The 21,293-nt window shown below is 42.0% G+C and overlaps 1 protein-coding gene across 1 annotated transcript; it reads right to left on the bottom strand.

Annotated features, from left to right (window-relative positions):
• Positions 1–3,977: 3,977 nt before the first annotated feature.
• On the bottom strand, positions 3,978–15,061 carry LOC141444566 (uncharacterized). Its single transcript, XM_074110127.1, has 7 exons — positions 14,944–15,061; positions 12,653–12,868; positions 11,414–11,573; positions 9,106–9,299; positions 8,168–8,281; positions 6,177–6,364; positions 3,978–4,885 (listed from the first exon to the last, which is right to left on the bottom strand). Exons 2-7 carry the CDS (start codon positions 12,838–12,840, stop codon positions 4,398–4,400), a joined length of 1,332 nt encoding a protein of 443 aa, XP_073966228.1. The 5' UTR covers positions 12,841–12,868; positions 14,944–15,061; the 3' UTR covers positions 3,978–4,397.
• Positions 15,062–21,293: the final 6,232 nt, after the last annotated feature.

The following is a 21,293-nucleotide window of genomic DNA, read 5'->3' as shown; positions in this document are numbered from 1 at the left end:
TCGAACCGAGGTCCTCAGCATTCCGTGCTGCGTGCTATAACCCCTACACCACTGCTGGACAGGAATCTAGACACGAAAAATACAAAAAGACTCCAAAAAATCAATCATAATTTGATTGCTTAGTCATCTCTTGTCTTTGTGAGCGGTTAGTTCCGAAAGAATGTGACGTCTGTCGACGCAGCATAGATGTCGCTAGTGCTGCTGCTTAAGTAGCATAGTAGAAATAAGCAACCCGAGATATGTATGCATAGGAAAAAATCGTGTCTAGATTCCTGTCCAGCGGTGGTGTAGGGGTTATAAGCACGCAGCACGGAATGCTGAGGACCTGGGTTCGATTCCCAGTGCTGGTCTCTTTTTCTGGTTTTTCTGTGCATCCATGACTCAGTTTGTATTTTACGATATGGTTTCACGGGATACCCGTAAAAGTAACAAATTTGGAGTTGAAATAAAAAATACAAAAAGACTCCAAAAAATCAATCATAAAAAAGTGGGACTGTTTTACCGTGGTTTCACCACCCATTGATTAATTTTATTTGACGGATAAATGTGATGCCGTGTCCGTCTATTCGAACAAAACAAACAGAGACGGCATCACATTTATCCATCAGAATTTAATCAATGGGTGGTGAAAGTATTTAATAAGTGCACGGTCACTGCAATTAAAGGTGTGTGTGGGGGGGGGAGGGGGGAGTTTACTTACATATGATTTTGTACGATCCATCATCAATTACTGAGGGTGTAGGATTCTTCCTGCTCGTCTCCTGAATCACCCAGTAGATTGAGCGACAAATGTGAAGCTGAGGTCGTTGTCTAAAGGCCTATGCTAACTGACGCTACACTGCAGTTTTGCAGGTGGTAGGACCTTGTGCAAGGTCCGCCCGGATTGCTACCACCATCTTGCTCGCTAATCCTGCCGTAAAGCAGCAGTGCGTGGAGAGTAAAACAGCCGGTGAAATTACTGGCACTTGAGCTATCCCATCTTAGGCCTCTAGGTTGGCAACGCATCTGCAATACCCTTGGTGTTGCAGATGTTTATGGGCGGTGGTGATTTCTTACCATCAGGACCCCACTTGCTCGTTTGCCATCGAGTCGAATAAAAAAAAAAACTGGGTTGGCCGCCTGTTGAACAACAGTACGAGCAGCGCTAACTGCGCGCGTCGCGTGCATACGATGTTACCTGCACCAAGACAAACAGCGCACCCAACACAGATAGCGTAGACCCTGAAACGCGCTGAGGATTGCGATTGCATTCACTCTCTTTCTATCCTCGTCTCACTATGAGTCATACCGTGTGACAATAAGGCTGGTCATTCACAGTTCGCCATTACGTTACAGTTGGAATGCAGTTATATCAGCCGTTGGACGTCCAGTGTTGGGCATAGGCCTCCCCCAAACGCTCTATGGGTGAAAATTAAAACAACCAATCAAAAACACAGAATATTTTATTTACATAAATCTCTTAAAAACACCGAAAACACGTAAATACGACATATGTTTGGTAAAAGGTTCAAAAATATGATTTCATAAGACTAGATTACATTACAATCTTTTTTTTTTTAATACATAAGTAGTTAAAAAACTGAGTCGCGTAACTTTGTGCAAAGGAATTCTAGACATTTATGCCAAAGAAACCATAGCGAAGTTGATTATGAAAAGGTTGTACCCTGATATAGGTAGAGTCCATTCACGATGACGCGTGCCGTGGTTCTTATTACAATGTCATTAATGTCTAATTTTGACAAAATCACGCGTCTTCGTGGATGGCACAGGTATACGCGATTTACTTTTCTCGGCTGTACAGTTCTACGAGGATTCCTGACCCACCGTAGAACTAGAACGTTCTCACAGCAAGTGTCACAATTAATTCCCTTGTCAAGCAATGCTTATCGACAATTGCCTATGACTATTTCTACGAAAAGGTTCCACAGTGAGTCACGATTCAGTTGGTTCGAGTGTACAGTCACCAGCATTAATATCTGCCACAGCGGAGCGTGCAAAAATATCTGACACGTCCTTCCGGCCCTATAAATAGAGTCGAATCAGATATTTATGCACGCTTGTTGTGTCAGATATTGGTGCTGGTGACTGTACATACGAGTACATAGGTTGTTAGGCAAAAAGTGGATAATCTTTTATCTGAGTGAGTATACAGATAGGAAATTTAAAATAAGTGTATGTAGAATTGGTAAAAGAACCATCATTGTCAAGATATTAAGTACATTTTGTAGGGTTCTGTACCTCAAGAGGAAAACGGAACCCTTATAGCGTCGACATTTATGTATAGACTGCATGTTTCTTACATCAAAACGGCGCACAAGTGGTTCACAGCGCGGTTTTGTGAACCTCGTCGGGTGGCAGGCAAGGGCCACTGCAAAAAAAGATGGGTGGAATATCAACCTTACGATGCTATGCATAAGTTTGATTATCCCTCTTGACTTTAAGTGGTAGTTGGTGACTTTTGCTTGTCGTCCGTGGCTCTGTGCACGACATCAGCGCCACCTAGCGTCCGCAACTTTTTTGGCTCTGATGCTCTGACGTTTTGAAATTTCATCGCGACATTGTGACAAAAATCAAACCTATAACGTATTAATTTATAATACAAAATTACTGTGATACCGTGATTTGGGTGGAAAAAAGGTTGTGAATTCATTTTTGGTCATTAGGTAAGTACTTAAGTAAAATTTATTCAAAAAATGTGTTTTATTTTCGTTATGTCAGGGTTTGTTTACTTCATGTTTAGTTGTACTTTTACTGTAAAACGAAAAGATAAAGCTATCTTATTGGTTTCTTTGAATAATAGTAAAATTATATAATTGTTCTTATATCGCTAGTAATAAATTAAATATCGTTTTCAGATCAAAATGAGTATCATTTTGAAGACCGGTTTTGTGAGTATCACTCAATATAAAATTTCATCCACAAACCGTTTCATAAGGAAAATTGTTGCTGGACATGTCCGAGATGTAGAGGAATTAAGAACAAAACAGGGACAGTGATCAATAATTCAAGCTCGCATCATAACACAAACATCTATTACTAAAATTAGGTAGTTAAAGTCTATACAAATTATGATTGGTTTTTTGGAGTGTTTTTGTATTTTTTATTTCAACTCCAAATTTGTTACTTATTACTCCAAAAACCAACCTTAATTTGATTGCTTAATAGCGACATCTCTTGTCTGGGTGAGCAGTTAGTTCCGAAAGAGTGTGAAGTCTCACGACGAAACATAGATGTCGCTAGTGATACTGCTTAAGTAGCATAGTAGAAATAAGCAACCTGAGATATGTATGCATAGGAAAAATTCGTGTCTAGATACCTGTCCAGCAGTGGTGTAGGAGTTATAGCACGCAGCACGGATTGCTGAGGACCTGGGTTCGATTCCCAGTGCTGGTCTCTTTCTCTGTTTTTTTTGTGCATCCATGTCTCAGTTTGTATTTTCTATTACAAATTGCTTTGTTAATGACAGATTCATATGAGTATGACAGATGACAGAGCCTAGATTATTTCTTCTTTTGGCCACTATGAGCGCTGCGATAGATTTCATTACCTCTACCTAGTACTTCGCACCCTCCCATGCGACCCACCATACAACAAAATATGACATCGAAATTTAAATCTTAACGTCTCATAGATTAAAGTTGAATTTATTTTAACCAATCACAAATGTCAAAATGAGGGCTATCGCGAATGAATTCGCCGCTAGAGGCGCTAGTGTAGCGTGAGGTCTCCGAAATGTCAAATCTCATAGTTTTTGGGTGAGCTACGCGGGTTTATTTATAATTAGAATTATTTTGTGAATATTTTGCAATATCTGAAATTAATTATGGCAAATATGCGTTCCGGGGCAATGAATGTCTGTGTTTTGAGACAGTTTTGTCTTTCGGAAACCTTTGTCCTCCCTTTTTTCCGAACAAAACGGGGACTTTGCAACACTGTGGCATGCTCGATATTTTTATGCTACGGTTTAAGGTGTTATTAAATATGATTTTAATCTAAACTTTGTTTTCACGCCCGTAATAACAGACTTTGAAAGCCATACTTAAAAACCTCACGCAACAGTGCGCCATCTAGTGAGACAAAAAACGATAGCCCTCATTATTAAACGGTCCTCTCGATACTAGCGCCATCTAGTTTGTCACAGAAAACCTCATTTTAGGTACAAGTTTTTGACAGTAGTTTCTTAAGGGCGTACGCTAGCTGTCGCTTGCGCTGCGCGGGTGGCCGCCTGTTGAACAACAGTACGAGCAGCGCTAACTGCGCGCGTCGCGTGCATACGATGTTACCTGCACCAAGACAACCAGCGCACCCAACACAGATAGCGTAGGCCCTTACGTCTCACTAACGCTCCTTTATTCTCTTCAACAAATCCCACCTTACTCTCTCCATCAAATCTATTCTTAAGTATCCTTCTTCACTTCACTATTCTCACTCTCCAAACTTTCCTTCGCCTTCTTCACGAGCCCTTCATCAATCGAACTCCTGGACAGCTGCCTCAAAATACTCTCGAAAATCCTCGGCGCACTTTTGGTATTCGGCAACGATATATCCGTCTGCGTCGTCACTGTTTCACTTCTCTTTTCCTCCTTGACTTCCACAGGTATATTCGTCTCTTTCAGATCCAGCGTCATATTTTTCTTCTTCAGTTCTTTTTCCTCATCTTTTTCTGTCTGTTCCACCTGTAGCTCTTGTATCTTGTCTGTATTCTGTTCTTTATCTTTAGATCTTCGTCCAATAGCTTTTGTGAGTACATTGCCCAGTATATGGGCGCATTTGATGATGTTCTGCGTTTCCCTTGGGGTGAGATGGAGACCCTCGTTCCTTATGATACTGTTCAGGTTCTTCGTGTCTTCTGGGGAACGCTTCCGGGATCCCTCTGCTGAGAAATCTGGAATGAAAACTGTGTTTTAGACACGACAATTCAGATTGTGTCAGTGCACAGCATAGCGTACACTACACGCGCTTCCAAAAACGAGCATATTAAAAAATGTAAGTTTGAAACAGCCCTTACAGTGCAAACCGGATTTATGATACATTCTCTTGTTTTTTTTTCTGTTTCGTGCCCAGCTAGAAGACATCGGTCACATTCACATCATTCCGATTTTCTGTCATTCACAACGGATTAACGAATGATATTTGGAAACATTATTATTTCAATTAAGATTGGTTTTTGGAGTCTTTTTGTATTTTTTATTTCAACTCCAAATTTGTTACGGAATGCTGAGGATCTGGGTTCGATTTCCAGCGCTGGTCTCTTTTTCTGGGTATTTCCGTGCATCCATGTTTCAGTCTGTATTTTCGTTGGATTTCACGGGATGACACAGTAACAATGGCGTTGAAATAAAAGATATTACAAAAATACTCCAAAAACCAATCTTAATTTGATTGCTTAATAGCGAAGCTTAATAGCGACATCTCTTGTCCGGGTGAGCGGTTAGTTCCGTTCCGATGGAGTGTTGACTTCCCTCAATGAGAGCTAAAACATAGATGTCGCTAGTGTCGCTGCTTAAGTGACTCAGAAAAAAGCAGGCTGAAATGTGTGGTGCATGGGAGAAATCTGTGTCTAGACTCCTGGCCAGTGGTGGTATAGGGGTATGGCACGCAGCACGGAATGCTGAGGACCTATGTTCGATTCCCAGCGCTGGTCTCTTTTTCTGGGTTTTTCTGTGCATCATTTCATTTAATTTTCATCAGTCCTCAGCCGGTGAAGGTTACACGATAATTCCACTCGTCATTCTGACCAGAATGATGTACTGAACTCAGTGGCGTAGCTAACGTGGTTGGCACCCGGGGCGGATATTTTAGATGTCACCCCAAACCTCGAATGAAATAAAACTTACTTTATACATATAGGCACCTTTAAGTAGGTACTTATTATTGTTACATACATTATTTTATGAGTGGTGGTTATATGCATTCTGCCACAGTTTTGGGAATTTATAGGTGGCACTACTGATGTTCACGGTCTTAGGAGTGACACCCGGGGCGGGCCGCCCCCGCCGCCCCCCCTAGCTACGCTACTGACTAAACTGAGATCTAAGATTTTTTTCTCATATCTTTCACTCTTGCCGTTTTAGCAAGACGTATTTTGCCAATATCAACGTAGAGACCTACTCACATGAGGAGACTTTTCGGTTTATGAAAGTTTTGATCTTTGGGGAGGATGTCTAGCCACTCACCCAGGTCAGCTGGATCTATGTCCTCAGTACGGTATGGCGTAGGACACTGATCATAGTAACTCTTGAGGGGTATCTTGGCGACGGAGCCGCTGTAGTTTACCCAGAAGCTGTTCCACTCGCCGTTGGAGCGCTTCTGGTCTTCCTTCGTCTCCCCGTCGGAGCCGTCGACCCAGTTGCTGACGCAGTAGCTGGGGATGGGAAAAAACAAATAAAATACTCCTAAATAAATACTACGGCCCAAGCCCTCTTGTTCTGAGAGAGTGGGGACGTATATAGGCTGGGATGATGATACTAGGGTGAGGGCACCAGTCATGGACAGGAACCAATAATGGAATATTTTTTTCATCACACTTGCTCGTAAACAGTGTCGTAACATGCAGGCTACCTTGGTTGCAACCCCCAAATAAAAACCCTCGGCCTTAATGTGCTTGTCATGAAACCCGTGGTCGGTAAATGAGTCATTGCGTACTAATTTTCATGCATGAGGCGCGGTCGGTCGCACTGTTGGTGTGCTGCTGCTGCGTGGCGCTGCACACGCACGCCATGCACATGCTGCAGAGCGCTGCCAAGAGCGCAGTCAGCGGTATCAGCAATTTTTGAAAAAATATTAGTTTTTCTTTTACAAATATATAATTTTACTCGCAAATGTGATGAAAAACATTGTATGTCGCACGGGCGGTACTAGAATTACGAACATCGACTCATTAAAGCCCTTATCTTCGACTTTGGCTTCTAATGACTCTCGTTCTTAATTCCTTGTTTACCGCCCTTAAGAGGCATTACTATTGCATCACACGGCCGTAACAGTATGAAAACATGCAGCTACCTTGTTGCAACCCCCCAAATAAAAACCCTCGACTTAATTTGCTTGTCATGAAAACCGTGCAGTCGTAAATGAGTCATTGCCCGATAACTAATTTTTCATGCCTGAACGCCCAAGGCAATCAATGAGTTTGTTACGGCGGTTGTGCTGCTGCTCCGTGCGCGCGATGCACACGCACGCCATGCACATGCTTGCAGAGCGCTGCCAAGACACGCAGTAGCGGATAGCAATTTTTGAAAAATAATGTTTCTTTTACAAATAATAAATTACCGCAAATGTGATGGAAAAACATTCTATGTTCGCACGGGCCGGTACTAGAATTTAGAAAAAAGAAAGAAAGAAAGAAAATGATTATTTAACTGTCCCAACAGTACCACCACCAAACACAAAAAACAATTAATATATTACTATACAAGCAAAATTCCACAATAAATTGTAGTGATGAATGACACAATTGTCACCGAAAAAGGGTCTCCACTCAGCATGTTTGCTACACAGTGGGCCAGCAACGCTGAGTTTCTGAGACCAAATTTAGCTATCTTAATTTGAATTACGACATCGACTCATTAAACACTTGTGTGCAGATAACTGATGATCATAACTGGTATAGTTCATAAATGGTGAGCTATAGGCTTACTATTGCACGCCAACACATAGTAAGCAGTATAGAAAACACATGCATATGTCGGCGACCGATCGTAAAACCCGCCAGATCACGAAATTCCTAGGCATATCATGAAATGGCGCCATTTCAGAACCGATATGGCGGCGTTTCATGATATGCCTAAGAATTCGATCTGCCTAAACGCCACTAGGCAAATCGTTAAACGGCGAGTTATGAACGGACATGGCGGATCTCCCTTAGCTGAATCATGAAATGGCGCCATTTCACGATATGCCTAGGAATTTGGTGATTTGGCGGTTTTTACGATCGGCCGCCGACACATAGAGATTTACGATCTTGCGCCAGAAGCCTTATTATTTATTTTAAGACAATTATTATTCAAAATGATTTTAATGTAAATGTAAAATTTCAAGATTTTATTTGTAAAAACTACTTAGAATGTGTCCGATACTGTACTACGAGTACCTTCCCCAACAGTTGCGAAATGAATCAGGTTGTCAAACGTTAGTTGCGAAACATAGGTAAGTGGACCCAGAATGCTACCTGGAGACGTCTCCACTGACGGGCTTGGTCTGTCGCGGGGACACCTCCGTGGAGGACTGCCCCGAGTACTCCGGGGACACCGAGGAGTAATCCAGGTCTGTGCTGACGCCATGCCTGGAATAATAAATAAATATCACGGGACAATTCACACCAATTGACCTAGTCCCAAAGTAAGCTTAGCAAAGCTTGTGTTATGGGTACTAAGCAACGGATAAATATAATTATATAGATAGATACATACTTAAATACATATTAAACACCCAAGACCCGAGAACAAACATTCGTATTTTTCATACAAATATCTGCCCCGACACGGGAATCGAACCCGGGACCTCAAGCTTCGTAGTCAGGTTCTCTAACCACTAGGCCATCTGGTCGTCTAAATGTTAATGTAACTCTTATACCACAACCAATAATAGTACATTACTGTAGAAGCCGGGAAGTAGGGGGTTGCCGTCGCGCACTGTGCGACACGGCGCACGCCCACACCCAGCACCACCCCTGCAGCCGCCGCCAGCAGCCAGCTCGACACGCGCGCACACAACAGGGCGACCAGACTAGCGTCCCGCCAGCTTCGTTTCTTGTTTTTTTATTTTATTTCATGTCATGTTTGAGAAACCTGCCGAAGCCTCGCATCCCTATCCGGCCTCGCTACGCTCGGCTATATCTGCTTGGCCGGCAACCCCCTACTTCCCGGCCTATACAGTAATGTAGTATTTCCACTGAACTGCATTTGACTGGCTATATCCACTTAATATTATAAATGTGAAAGTGTGTGTGTTGCTAAGTTTGTATGTTTGTCCGTCTTTCAAGTCGAAGCGGAGCGACGGATCGACGTGATTTTTGGCATAGACATAGTTTATGGGCCAGAGAGTGACTAAACTAGTATTTTTACAATTTAATTATATTTTTATATATTTCACCCATACATAACTTACCTATACGACAAGCTAGAGTTGGTCTTAAACAGGGTGTCCCGGCTCTCCCACCCCCCCTTCTCCCCACTCTTCTGCCTGCTCCTGTCGCTCGCTTGCAGGGGGAGGGAGGCTCGCTTCTGCTTTGGGGTAGACGTTGCCAGCAGGTTAGAGGTCCTGATGCCATATTTTGAGTTCATGTCTTCAAAATCTGACACCTATAATGTCACAAATAAAATCTTTAAATATTGTTATAAAAATAAGTTTTTGGTAAAAATTTCATTTTTAATACAGGTTATTTTCCTGACTGTATTTTTTGTTGACTGTACTGGTCACCTAAACTACATTGCATACCAAAATTCAATTGCCATTAACCGTTGAAGAGTTTCGTTCTGTGGAGACGATCCTGGTTGGACTCCCAGGATGTCACTACCAGATTATTGTATTGTCACGCAATTTACATAAGTATACCAAATTTCTAGTCAATCCAAGAACTGGAATTTTATTACAAACAGACAGACAGACAACGGGACAGGTGAAACTAAATAAAAGCTTTGAAATAAAGAATCGAACAAAATTGACAAACGTTAAAGTGCACAAAGCCTCCGTTTCTACCAGAGAGATGTGTTTTTCATCAACCAATAGAAACGCTTCATTAACCTCGCCTCGCTTCGCTCAGATGTTTCCACTAGAAATGTTCTGTGCGAGGATAGGTAAATAAAGAAAGAAAGAAAGAAAGGAAGAAAATAATTTATTTATAACAGCAATGACACATAATAAGTAAAATAACATAGAAATGTGCCGCTATAAAAGATTCCGGCTTCAGCATATCGCTGGTTGGAAACCAGCACTGGTCTTTCGCCGGGCACAGGAGAGTGAAATTACGGAAGTCACACAAAACAAATCAAAGTGAAATCAAATACCAAATAGCTCGGACTAAATATAAAGAGTTTCAGTTGATTCACGGAAAACATATTCTTCGCGACCCGTTGCTTCGTAATCCATAATATCGTTTGTCCTAAACTCAAATGCCATAACACTTTTTGCCATAAACACTTTTGACATATCATACTTTTGCCATAATGATCTTATGTCCTAATAATCATAAGCCATAATATCACATGCCCTAATATTTCTAAATCCTTAATATGTTTTGTACTTTATTAGTAAGACAATAAACTACGAGTAATAATATTAAAATCCATAATATTAAATGCCATAACAGAATCACTTGGTGGCAAACAGCGACTTTGCGAGCCAGAAAAGTAGATTAGGTTAAAAATGAGACCCCAACAGTGACGAACCGGTACCAGAAAAGTAAGTTAGGTTAGGTTAGAACTGCGACTCCTATTAGAAACGAACCGCAGCCAGAAGTAGGTTATGTTAGGTTAGGGTTAAGAACTGCGCCCCTACATGGAAAACGAAACCGCAGGCCTGAAAAGTAGGTTAGGTTAGGTTAGAACTGCGACTACATGCTACTGCGGCATTTACATTATGGCAAACATTATTATGGCAGAAGATCATTATGACAAAAGTTGTTATAGATTTTGAAATTAGGACAAAAGATATTATAGATTCCAATATAGACCCGTTTTATCTGTTATCTTGCCCATAATACTTAGGTACATACAAGCTTTTCTTGGTTTGGGACTGGGTCAATTGGTAATATTGGTATCCCAACAACAACATTTCATTAAAAATGGCGACCAAGACTCACATGCTCATAACAATTTCGCTGTAAAAAGTTATCAGATCTAAAGAAACGCCAAGCCCCTTAACCCTGGCTTTACTAACCCTTACCCCTTAAATTGGTATAAAAGTGTGACCGGGCAGCGTTTCATAGCTCTATTGCCTGTCATAAAATTAAAGACCTGTGACATAATTTTCTACCGTATAAGTCTATCGGACCGTCTGGCTGATATTGCAAGAAATTAACTTTCTCTTCAATATTGTGATAATATTAATCTCATCATCATCATCATCATCCCAGCCTATATACGTCCCACTGCTGGGCACAGGCCTCCTCTCAGAACAAAAGGGCTTGGGCCATAGTTCCCACGCGGGCCCAGTGCGGATTGGGAACTTCACACGCACCATTGAATTGCTTCGCAGGTTTGTGCAGGTTTCCTCACGATGTTTTCCTTCACCGCATAGCTCGTGGTAAATTTTAAATGTAATTCCGCACATGAATTTCGAAAAACTCAGAGGTGCGAGCCGGGGTTTGAACCCACGACCCTCTGTTTGAGAGGCGATAGGTCAAACCACTAGGCCACCACGGCTTTATTCTACGAAATATTAATCTACGAGTATTAAATATATGTATAAAGGTTACCTGTGATAAATCTAAGGACATATCGTCTTCAAGCGAAGTCTCCCGGCTGTTCGACGGGGACTCGTTGAGCCGCTTCGGGGAGGCCGGCTTCTTTGGCTTAACTGCTTCCAAGGAGGGCCGGCGCCGGTTCGAGCCTGGTAGGGAGTTCGCTCGGTCTGGCCTGTTGGATTAGATTTGATTTGACGACCAGATAAAGTGGGAGAAGGTCAGAATGGAAAGGCTGTTAGGCACTTGTCCCACCGCCGACGATGAGCGAGAAGCGAGCAGAGCGAGTAACTAGAAACGAGTGGGCGAGCAGTGAAAAGCGAGTGTTCGAGCACGACGGGCGATTACTCGCTCCACTCGCTCGAGCCGGGTATTGCTGAGCTAGTTTTATAGCTTTTGTCGCTGCGACAAAAGATGTAAGAGCGAGTTCTCGCCGGCAGTGTGAACCGCCAGCGATCAACTGTTAATATATATCTCTTTTGCTCACACAGGAACTTATATCTTTTGTTCGTTTCTTGAGCGAGAAAATAGTCGATAGCCAATCGTTTCCTCGCCGGCGGTGAGACAACTGCCTTAGTGAACCAGTGTGCAAAGCCCTACGCTAGCTGACGTTTGCACGGAGTGGGTGGTAGCCGTTGAACAACAGTACCATTAGTGCAAGTTTTCGGTTACAAAATACGTCTCGATCGCGTTCGCGTTAAAATCTCAATTTGTATGGGAACACGAACAGCGCAAACGTTCCGCTAGAGGCGCTGTTACATATAAATTGAGATTTTAACGCGAACGCGATCAAGACGTATTTTGTAACCGAAAGCTTACACTAGGGGTACAGGGCTAAAGCGCTCTGATGTTTTATTTATGGGATAAACGCTGCATTAAACGCTGCGTTTGACGCGCATCGATTTGCATCAGATAATCTAATTACTAAACATTGTCTTACGCGGCGAGATTCATTTCGCATGCAGGAACTTCGGCGGGTCCTATTAAATCCCTTCGCAGGCCGGAGTTGGTCCGCGGGTCTTACTTTGCCCATCACTGGTCTAAAGCCGCATTCACATATCTGTCGTGTTGTGTTGTGATGCTCTCTATCTCTCTTCTCTATAGCTTGTGATGCGACACAAGAAAATCCGTCACAAGACACTGCATCAGATAAATGTGAACCATTATAAAATGTATGAAACCGATACCGTTTTGATGCGTCACGACACAACACGACAGATAATGTGAATGCGGCTTAAACCTTGCTTTACTCACCTTTTCAAAATCTGCTTGCCAGTCACAACGAAGTCTAGGTTCTGCGGTTTGACAACCTTCTTAGGGGTGGAGGTCGCGGAGGCGGGGGGCGACTTCTTCCCCTTCCGCGACCCCCGCGAGGAGCCGGAGTTGCGCCGCGAGCGGGGGTCGGGGTCGTAGTCGGACGGCCAGCGGTCGTTCCGTTGCATGACGCCGAGCTTTAGGAACCCCTGAAAACTGAAAAATGTTCCCCGATGAACTAAAACAATTACTTTGTTCCGCGACCTTATGATAGCTACGTTTATGCAAGAAATATGTTCATGACTAACATCTGGTAGCATGGTGTACGGTTGTGTTGCTCTGAAGATGAGATCTGGTTGAGTTCGAAACGCGTCAGTGTAGTGTGGTGGGAGTGATAGATGGGTTTGTGTGATTTGTGTGTGTTCTTACAGTTTGCATAGATGGCTATCATAAGGTCGCGCGCGAGTGTGCAAAGTAAATTGTTTTAGTTCATTGATATGGACCTCCGCAAAGTAACGCCTGATTTAATAAATTAAATGTTCACCAATCTTAAATGAAAATTATCCGGATAGCCCGCGTCTTAAATCGGGTTTAGCTCGACATGTTTCGGGCTAATTCGTAGCCCTTCCTCAGGAGCAACACGGCTGCTGCAAGACGCGCACTGCGCGCCACCGCTCAATCTGTCTGGTTACTCTGGTTTAAGGCGTGAGTCATCCGGATAAATTTCATTTAATATTAGTGAGTCTTACGGTAGTTTCATGTTCAATGTTCACCAGCTCCTACTCCTCTAGTAAACATTTTGTTATGCCTTTAGTAAATTAGACTGCGTTTACACCAGAGAATTTGTACGGAATTCTCGGTTCGAGAGTTCGAATCGCACTTGGGCGAAGTTTTTACAGGTGTTTTATTATATTACATAATTTTTTGAACTACTATCTTTGCAATACAATAACCGTTATCGAGCAGTTAACATCGTTATTAGCCGCGGCGAGTTGGAAGAATAAAACCTATGGCGTTTAAGAGCTTGTCCAGAAAGGGCGAATTCGCCGCGATTCCCTCGCGCCTATTACGCGCGACCGTTGCGTCCACAAGGTGCGTACCAACGCGCGAGCATTTGGGCACTCGATACGTGCACTCGCTCTAGAGTTCGCGCGTTAACTGGACGCAACAAAGCGTCCCTAGTATCTCGACTCACGCGCAATACGCGGGAGTCGAGAGTCTGGCGTAGTGCACGCGATTTATTTTGAATTCGCGCGTTGCGTGTGGACGCGATGTATTGACGTCTAGTATCTCGACAACGCGCTTATGATTCGCGCGATACGATTCGCGACGAATTCGCCCCTTCTGGACAAGGTCTAAACCACACACGCGGTGGCATTTTAGCCACACGCGCGGTAGCGTTTTTAGGTTGTGTGATATTTCTATTCCTCTTACTATTGATTCTGTGAAAATGAATCGTCCAATCCAAGCAATAACGAAAACAACGCCTTCCTTATAGTAATAGCAAATAATCAAATCTGATTATTTGCTAATTTAATGCAATCAATATCGGCGCTTTATTTCAGTGCGGTTAAACATTTTGATATTTGCGTCTCGTTTTTGCCCTCGGTTCTTGCCCTAGCCGAAAAATTAATTAATATAAATTATAAAAAAAAAGCCGTGATGGCCGAGTGGTTTGACCTATGGCCTTTCAAGCAGAGGATCGTGGGTTCAAACCCCGGCTCGCACCTCTGAGTTTTTCGAAATTCATGTGCGGAATTACATTTGAAATTTACCACGAGCTTTACGGTGAAGGAAAACATCGTGAGGAAACCTGCACAAACCTGCGAAGCAATTCAATGGTGTGTGTGAAGTTCCCAATCCGCACTGGGCCCGCGTGGGAACTACTGCCCAAGCCCTCTCATTCTGAGGGGAGGCCTGTGCCCTGCAGTGGGACGTATATAGGCTGAGATGATGATGATGATAAAAAAATACTTTGTGTATGGTTGTTGGCTCCTGATTACATTGGTGCACTAGAGCATAAAAAAGTCATTTTACGTCGCCTACATCCTTCCTACTTAATATTATAAATTTCAAAGTTTGTGAAGATGTTTGGAGGTTTGGATGTTTGCTACTCAATTACGTCTAAACCGCTGAACCGATTTAGATATAATTCGGTATATAGATAGTTTGAGTCCCTGGGAAGGACATAGGATAGTTTTTATCCCGGAAAATAGCTAGTCCAGCGTAAATACGAAGTTTGAGCATGAGAAGTGAAAAAAACCTTTAATTTATAGTACTAATGTACTCACGGCTGTTTGTTTGTGTGTTCTGCCGGAGGGTTGCGGCCGCACTGGGCCGAGCCCCCGACACGCCTGGATGCTCATTGGAAGGGAGAGAGCTTGGTGCACGGGGGAGCGAGCAAAACCTCTAGTAAGTATACACTATTTCGGGTTCTGCCTTTTGTTTGCTAAATGTTTCATTAATGAACTAAAACAATAACTTTGCTCACCCGCGACCTTATGATAGCTAAGTTTATACAAGATATGCGTGTTCATGCAGTTCCTCCACCTCCACACTGTAAGAACACACATAAATCGCACAAAACCATCTATCACCACCACCACACTACACTGACGCGTTACGAACTCAAGCAGAGCTCATCTTCAGAGCAACACAACCGAACATCATGCTACCAGATGTTAGACTAACAAACCACAATAAACGTTTTAATTTGTCGCGTAACTCCCTAAGTACCCACCTATATTTTTCCCAAACTAAACTACCCACAACATATTAATAAATTTCAATCGTCATATACCTAAAACTACTTATTTTTTGAAATTAAGTAAATACATTTATTCAGTAAATAGTCACATGAAATTAATAGTTAAAAAGACGAAAAAGAAAAGTTACCTAAGAAACCTTAACTAAATATCTATATGTTACTCTCTTGAATTTTTATTTATTTACCGTGAAGGCGTATTTTATTAATCCTAACTGTTATTGCTGAAATTAGACCCAAGCCGTAGCAAAGGAGATGATACTAAATTTTAATTAATTATATTTCCATGCATTCTAAAACATCGAGACGAAACCCCTTGCCGCAATAATGTAACACTTCATAAGAATGCGAGTCTAATAAAGAATGATTTGATTTAAACAGATGTTTGGCAAAATTTGATCTGTGTGGATGCTCATTCCTATATGCTAAAACCGTTTCATTTCCCAACTCTTAATTTTCTCCGAAACCAAAAAATCTCTAGAATACAGTAGGTTAGGTTAGGTTTGTTTTATGAAAGTCCCGAAAAAATATAGTTTCAGAGAAAACCCTGAGTTAGCAAATGAAACAGTATGGCAAATCATAACATTTGGGAAACGTAAGTTGGGGAAAGGCAGAGAACTAGTCTATTTTACAGGCTTTTATTTAAATTGCAATGTATGTTCATCTGTTATGTATGTTTTTTTATTCGACTGGATGGCAAACGAACAAGTGGGTCTCCTGATGGTAAGAGATCACCACCGCCCATAAACATCTGCAACAGCAGGGGTATTGCCGACGCGTTGCCAACCTAGAGGTCTAAGATGGGATACCTCACGTGCCAGTAATTTCACCGGCTGTCTTACTCTCCACGCCGAAACACAACAGTGCAAGCAATGCTGCTTCACGGCAGGATTAGCGAACAAGATGGTGGTAGCAATCTGGGCGGACCTTGCACAAGGTCCTACCACCTGCAAAAGGCGGGTTAAATCATGCAAGTTGAATTTGACCCACTTTCAGTTGTCGGATTGACTTGAAATTTGTCACACTTATGTACATCCGTACATCTGATGAAAATACAATAATCTGGTAATGACATCCTGGTGAACTAAAATAATTTCTTTGCTCAGTCGCGACCTTAATTTCATTGATATGGACCTCCGCAAAGTAACGCTTTCCGCAAAAAAGCCGTGGTGGCCTAGTGGTTTGACCTATCGCCTCTCAAGCAGAGGGTCGTGGGTTCAAACCCCGGCTCGCACCTCTGAGTTTTTCGAAATTCATGTGCGGAATTGCATTTGAAATTTACCACGAGCTTTGCGGTGAAGGAAAACATCGTGAGGAAACCTGCACAAATCTGCGAAGCAATTCAATGGTGTGTGTGAAGTTCCCAATCCGCACTGGGCCCGCGTGGGAACTATGGCCCAAGCCCTCTTGTTCTGAGAGGAGGCCTGTGCCCAGCAGTGGGACGTATATAGGCTGGGATGATGATGATGATGAAAGTAACGCTTGATTCAATAAATGACATCCTGGTCGTCTAACTAAGATCGTCTCCGCAGGACGGAACTCCTCAACGGCTAATGGCATCGACTTGAAATTTGGTACTGAAATGTAGTTTAGATGACAATGCATACAGTCTACAGAAAGGTACAGTCTCCAAAAAGCTTAATTTTTTTTTAACAAAAAACTTATTTGAACTATGCTCAACTCTAGCGACTCCTAGCGCCATCTAGTGAGCTAGTCCCACTAGTAATATTATAAATGCGAAATTTTGTAAATATGTTTAAATATGTATGTATGTGTATGTGTAATATGTATAAATAAAAAACCTTTATTGCCACAACTTAAAATTACATAAAATTGCCCATTGTTAAAGAAATAAAAAAATGTGGGCGAAAAATAAAAAGTTGGGACAATGGGTCCCCAGTCTCAGCATATGCTGGGCTTGATTGCCCGGCGCTGGTTTTCAGACTGGTCCCTGTGAGGAAGACGGCCGGTCGCAGCGCCCACCACCACGTCTAGACCGTCTGAGCCGATTTAGATGAGATTCAGTATAGGTACAGATAGTTTGAGTCCCGGGGATACACAGGATAGTTTTTATCCTGGAAAATTATACATAGTTCCTGCGGGATAGCGATAAACGAATTCCACGCAGACGACGTCGCAGGCAACAGCAAGTAGTAGTGTAGTCTATTTTTGAACTGAGCTCAATACGGTATTTGACTATTTTTTATATGTTTTATAAATTAAAACTTCACAATGCCTGTTATCGCATAGAAAAACAATTTTTAAGCTACCTTTACAAATAACAAAGTTATAAAGGTTTGAAATTCAAGATTAGACAGAGAAAGAGTTACTTGCACGTGACGTTACATACAAGTAGCGCCATACTTGCTGCATAGAGAAGAGCATTTATGAAAGAGACAGGTATATAGATTTTTTAAAAAAAATGAGTTTTCTCTTCGCTAAGAACTGTCTATACCTATATTTTCATAAAAATATATAAGGCATCACAAATTCAGGAGTTGTCAAATACCGTTTCAATTTCAATCATCAATTTCGTCAATTGCTTGGTAGGTTAAGTAAAGATTAAGATAACGAAGCTAAAAACATGGTCAACCAAGCGTGCTAAACTTATATTCGGTCGCTCTCCGCTCCGCTCATCGCTCCGCTCGCCGCTGAGTCGCAGCCTATAATTAAGGGTGGCGGCGGGGTAGCCACCCGCGCGTGCAACAGGTCCTGTGGGAACTATGGAGTCGCTCATATTTAAAACTAGTTTTAAAATTTAATCACTAACTTCATCCCAGCATATACGTCCTACATATGTTCCCACGCGGAGTGCGGATTGGGAACTTAGCTGGTTTGTGTAGGTTTCGTCACGACGTTTTCCTTCACTGTAAAGCTCGTGGTTAATTTTATTTGTATAAATCAGTCCATTCGTTCGAAAGATGCGATAGCACAGACAGATAGACAGACATTGGCATTATATTTAGATGACAATGGAGGACAAATAACAAAAAAACAGCAACTAACTTTCCATCATCATCATCATCACCATCATATCAGCCAGGATTTCTTAAACCTTTTGCAGCCATGGACCACTTTCACAATTCAAACAATTCCACGGACTCCTATCGAGAAATAAGCATTGTTGGGAATAAAAAAAAACCTTATTTGTATGAATAAAACAACAATACATCGACAATACGTCTCGTCAAGTTTACTACACAATTTCCTAATAGATATGTTTACAGGCTGACTTACTGTGGACCCCTGATACACATGCTACGGACCCCTAAAGGGTCCGTGGACCCCACTTTAAGAAACCCTGAATCAGTCGTAGGACGTCCACGGCTGGAAGCGGCCCGCATCCACCTTGAACCCGCGGTTTTAACCAGGTCATCCGTCCATCTCGTTGGTGGACGTCCTACGCTGCGCTTGCCGCGCGGTCTCTATTCGAGAAATTTTCAGTCCCAACGGCCATCTGTTCTCCGTGCTGTATGACCTGCCCATTGCCACTTCAACAAGCAATTCGCTCGAAGAACTTATAATACTTATATATACAGTGTGTTATCGGCAGCCAGGGTTTTTAAGGGAGATTAAAGTAACGTATTTCTGTAACTTAACCATGTCATTAATTTAATTAATAAACTAAAATTCAGACTGTGTTAACTTTCTAACAAAATTATAATTGCCATCAATGTACAGCAATAGTAGATTGATAACCAAGGGTGGAAAGTGACCCATTTCACCTGAGGTATTTCTGGCGCTCGAACGAAGTGAGAAAAAAAAATCGAGTTGGTCACGACCAAGGAGTACCTATTACCTACAAAACTGGAGGTTGAACGCCGAACGAAGAAGTTTGACTTTTATTACTTACTTATATATTCCATCTCTTTCTTTCACATTTCACGAATGACATCATCTCTTTCTTAACCTAACTAAAGAAAGAGATGGAATATGTTCGGCGTTCAACCTCCAGTGTTGTAAGTATATAAGCTCCTTGGTCACGAAGTGCATCTAGATGGCCATGCCGAAATGTAAAAAAAATAATCGTAAAATAAATAAAAAATACTATCCACCCTAAAGATGAAAACGCATTTTTCTACCCGGCTATCTACCCATGAAAATTAAACTTTCCGAACGGGAGAGATGAAAAGTAAATTGACAAGTAACAATCAAAGTCTTTCGGGTGTCATTTACACTTACATGTCAATTTACTGTGCTGTACATTGCTGGCAATTAAATTTTGTTAGAAAGTTAAAAAAGTCAGAATTTTAGTTTATTAATTAGATTATGTAATGGTTAAGTTACAGAAATACGTTACTTTAACCTCCCTTAAGAAAAGCCTGCCTGCCGGTAACACACTGTGTCGTATTTTTAATTTCATTAGAGCCCTCTCCACACCACCGCTGTGCGGCCGTCTTCGCTCCACTGATCCTATATAAACCTTAAATTAACCTTATAACCTAAACATAGCCCAATCCACGATGGATCAATATGTTATGTTTTGAATATTATCATAAGGGTGATCTGATGCTGACCAGAACCTAACCAACAAAAAGTTGGAAAACTTCCGACTTTGTTACTTCAAAGTTCAATATCTCAAAAACGGTTGAACCGATTTTGATAAAACATGTCCAAGAACCATCGCTAGAAAGTCTGAGTAAAAAAAAACGTATTCAAATCGCTCCACCCGTTTAAGAGCCACGGTGCCACAGACAGACACACAGGCACACATAACGGTAAAACTTATAACACCCCTCCTTTTGCGTCAGGGGTTAATAAAGCCACTCTTTTTTAACCCACGACGCAAAAGGAGGGGTGTTATAAGTTTGACCATTGTGTGTCTGTCTGTGGAACGTAGCACTTAAACGGGTGGACCGATTTGAATGCGGTTTTATTTGAAATCAAAGTTTGTAGCGATGGTTCTTAGAGATTTCATCAAAATCGGTTCTGTCGTTTTTGAGACATTGAACTTTGAAGTGACAAAGTCGGGGGTTTTCCAAGTTTTTGTTGGTCAGGTTAGGTTATTTTGCGTCAACGGTTAAGAATTAAATTTTCAAAATAACTCTTGCCACGTTTAAAAGTCACCGAGAACAACTAACGAACTACTTAACCGACTAAAAATATCTCCTTGAATAATTCACGAACCATTCAATCCACATCTCCATAATTAAAAGTTCACATAAATTATCAACTAAATGCGGCCGTTGGCCGTTCGCATAATTTTGACATAATCTCAACTTTCTTTTATACGTTTCCGATGGCGTCGAAAGTAAAACCAGATGTGGGAGAAATCTGAGGTCGCGGTCAAGCGCGAGCGTCCTCGGTCACGCTAGTCCAACCTGTATAGTCGGCTGGGCAATCCGTGTTAGCTTAATTAAATTCAAACATAGACCTTTCGAGCTGAGTGTCATTTGAATCGGATATACTTACATGGTCCTTCGAACTGGATAAATTTGGTCCTTCGAACCGGACATATTTGTTATTACGAACCAGATGATCTTAGCTTAGTACCTACTAAGTATAACCAATCGTTTTTTTGTTACATTCGATACAGAAGGATCGGGTTGTTGTCTGGCCACTACTTGATTTTTTGAATCAAATACACTTGATCCTTCAAACCGGACATATTTGGTCCTTCGCACCGGATAATCTTAATACAGTTAGCGACGGCTAGCTTGTTTGTCGTAGAGATTGACCGATGAAGCGAGTTATGTCGCGCGTGATAGTTTGTGGTGAAACATACTTGGTTCTTCGAACCGGACATATTTGGTCCTTCGAACCGGATAATATTAAGCTGTAGAGTTTTAGCTTGTTTGTCGCGGAGATTGACCGATGGAGCGGGTTATTGTTTGGCCGGTTGGGCGAAAGTGCGTGACACCGTGGGCGCGGCGCTTT

This window comes from Choristoneura fumiferana, chromosome 30 (assembly GCF_025370935.1).
Source record: "Choristoneura fumiferana chromosome 30, NRCan_CFum_1, whole genome shotgun sequence".
Lineage (NCBI taxonomy): Eukaryota > Metazoa > Arthropoda > Insecta > Lepidoptera > Tortricidae > Choristoneura > Choristoneura fumiferana.
The sequence above is the reverse complement of the archived record's forward strand: the minus strand, read 5'-3'. Positions and strand labels throughout refer to the sequence as shown.

Bases quoted from the DNA above. Each gene is read 5' to 3' on its own strand.
- LOC141444566 (XM_074110127.1), bottom strand. From the start codon at position 12,840: ATGCAACGGAACGACCGCTGGCCGTCCGACTACGACCCCGACCCCCGC. The intron at 6,365-8,167 runs GTAGCATTCTGG...TCCCATCCCCAG, and splicing joins GTCAGTGGAGACGTCTCCAG to CTACTGCGTCAGCAACTGGG. The intron at 4,886-6,176 runs GTGAGTGGCTAG...TTTTCATTCCAG, and splicing joins CATAGATCCAGCTGACCTGG to ATTTCTCAGCAGAGGGATCC.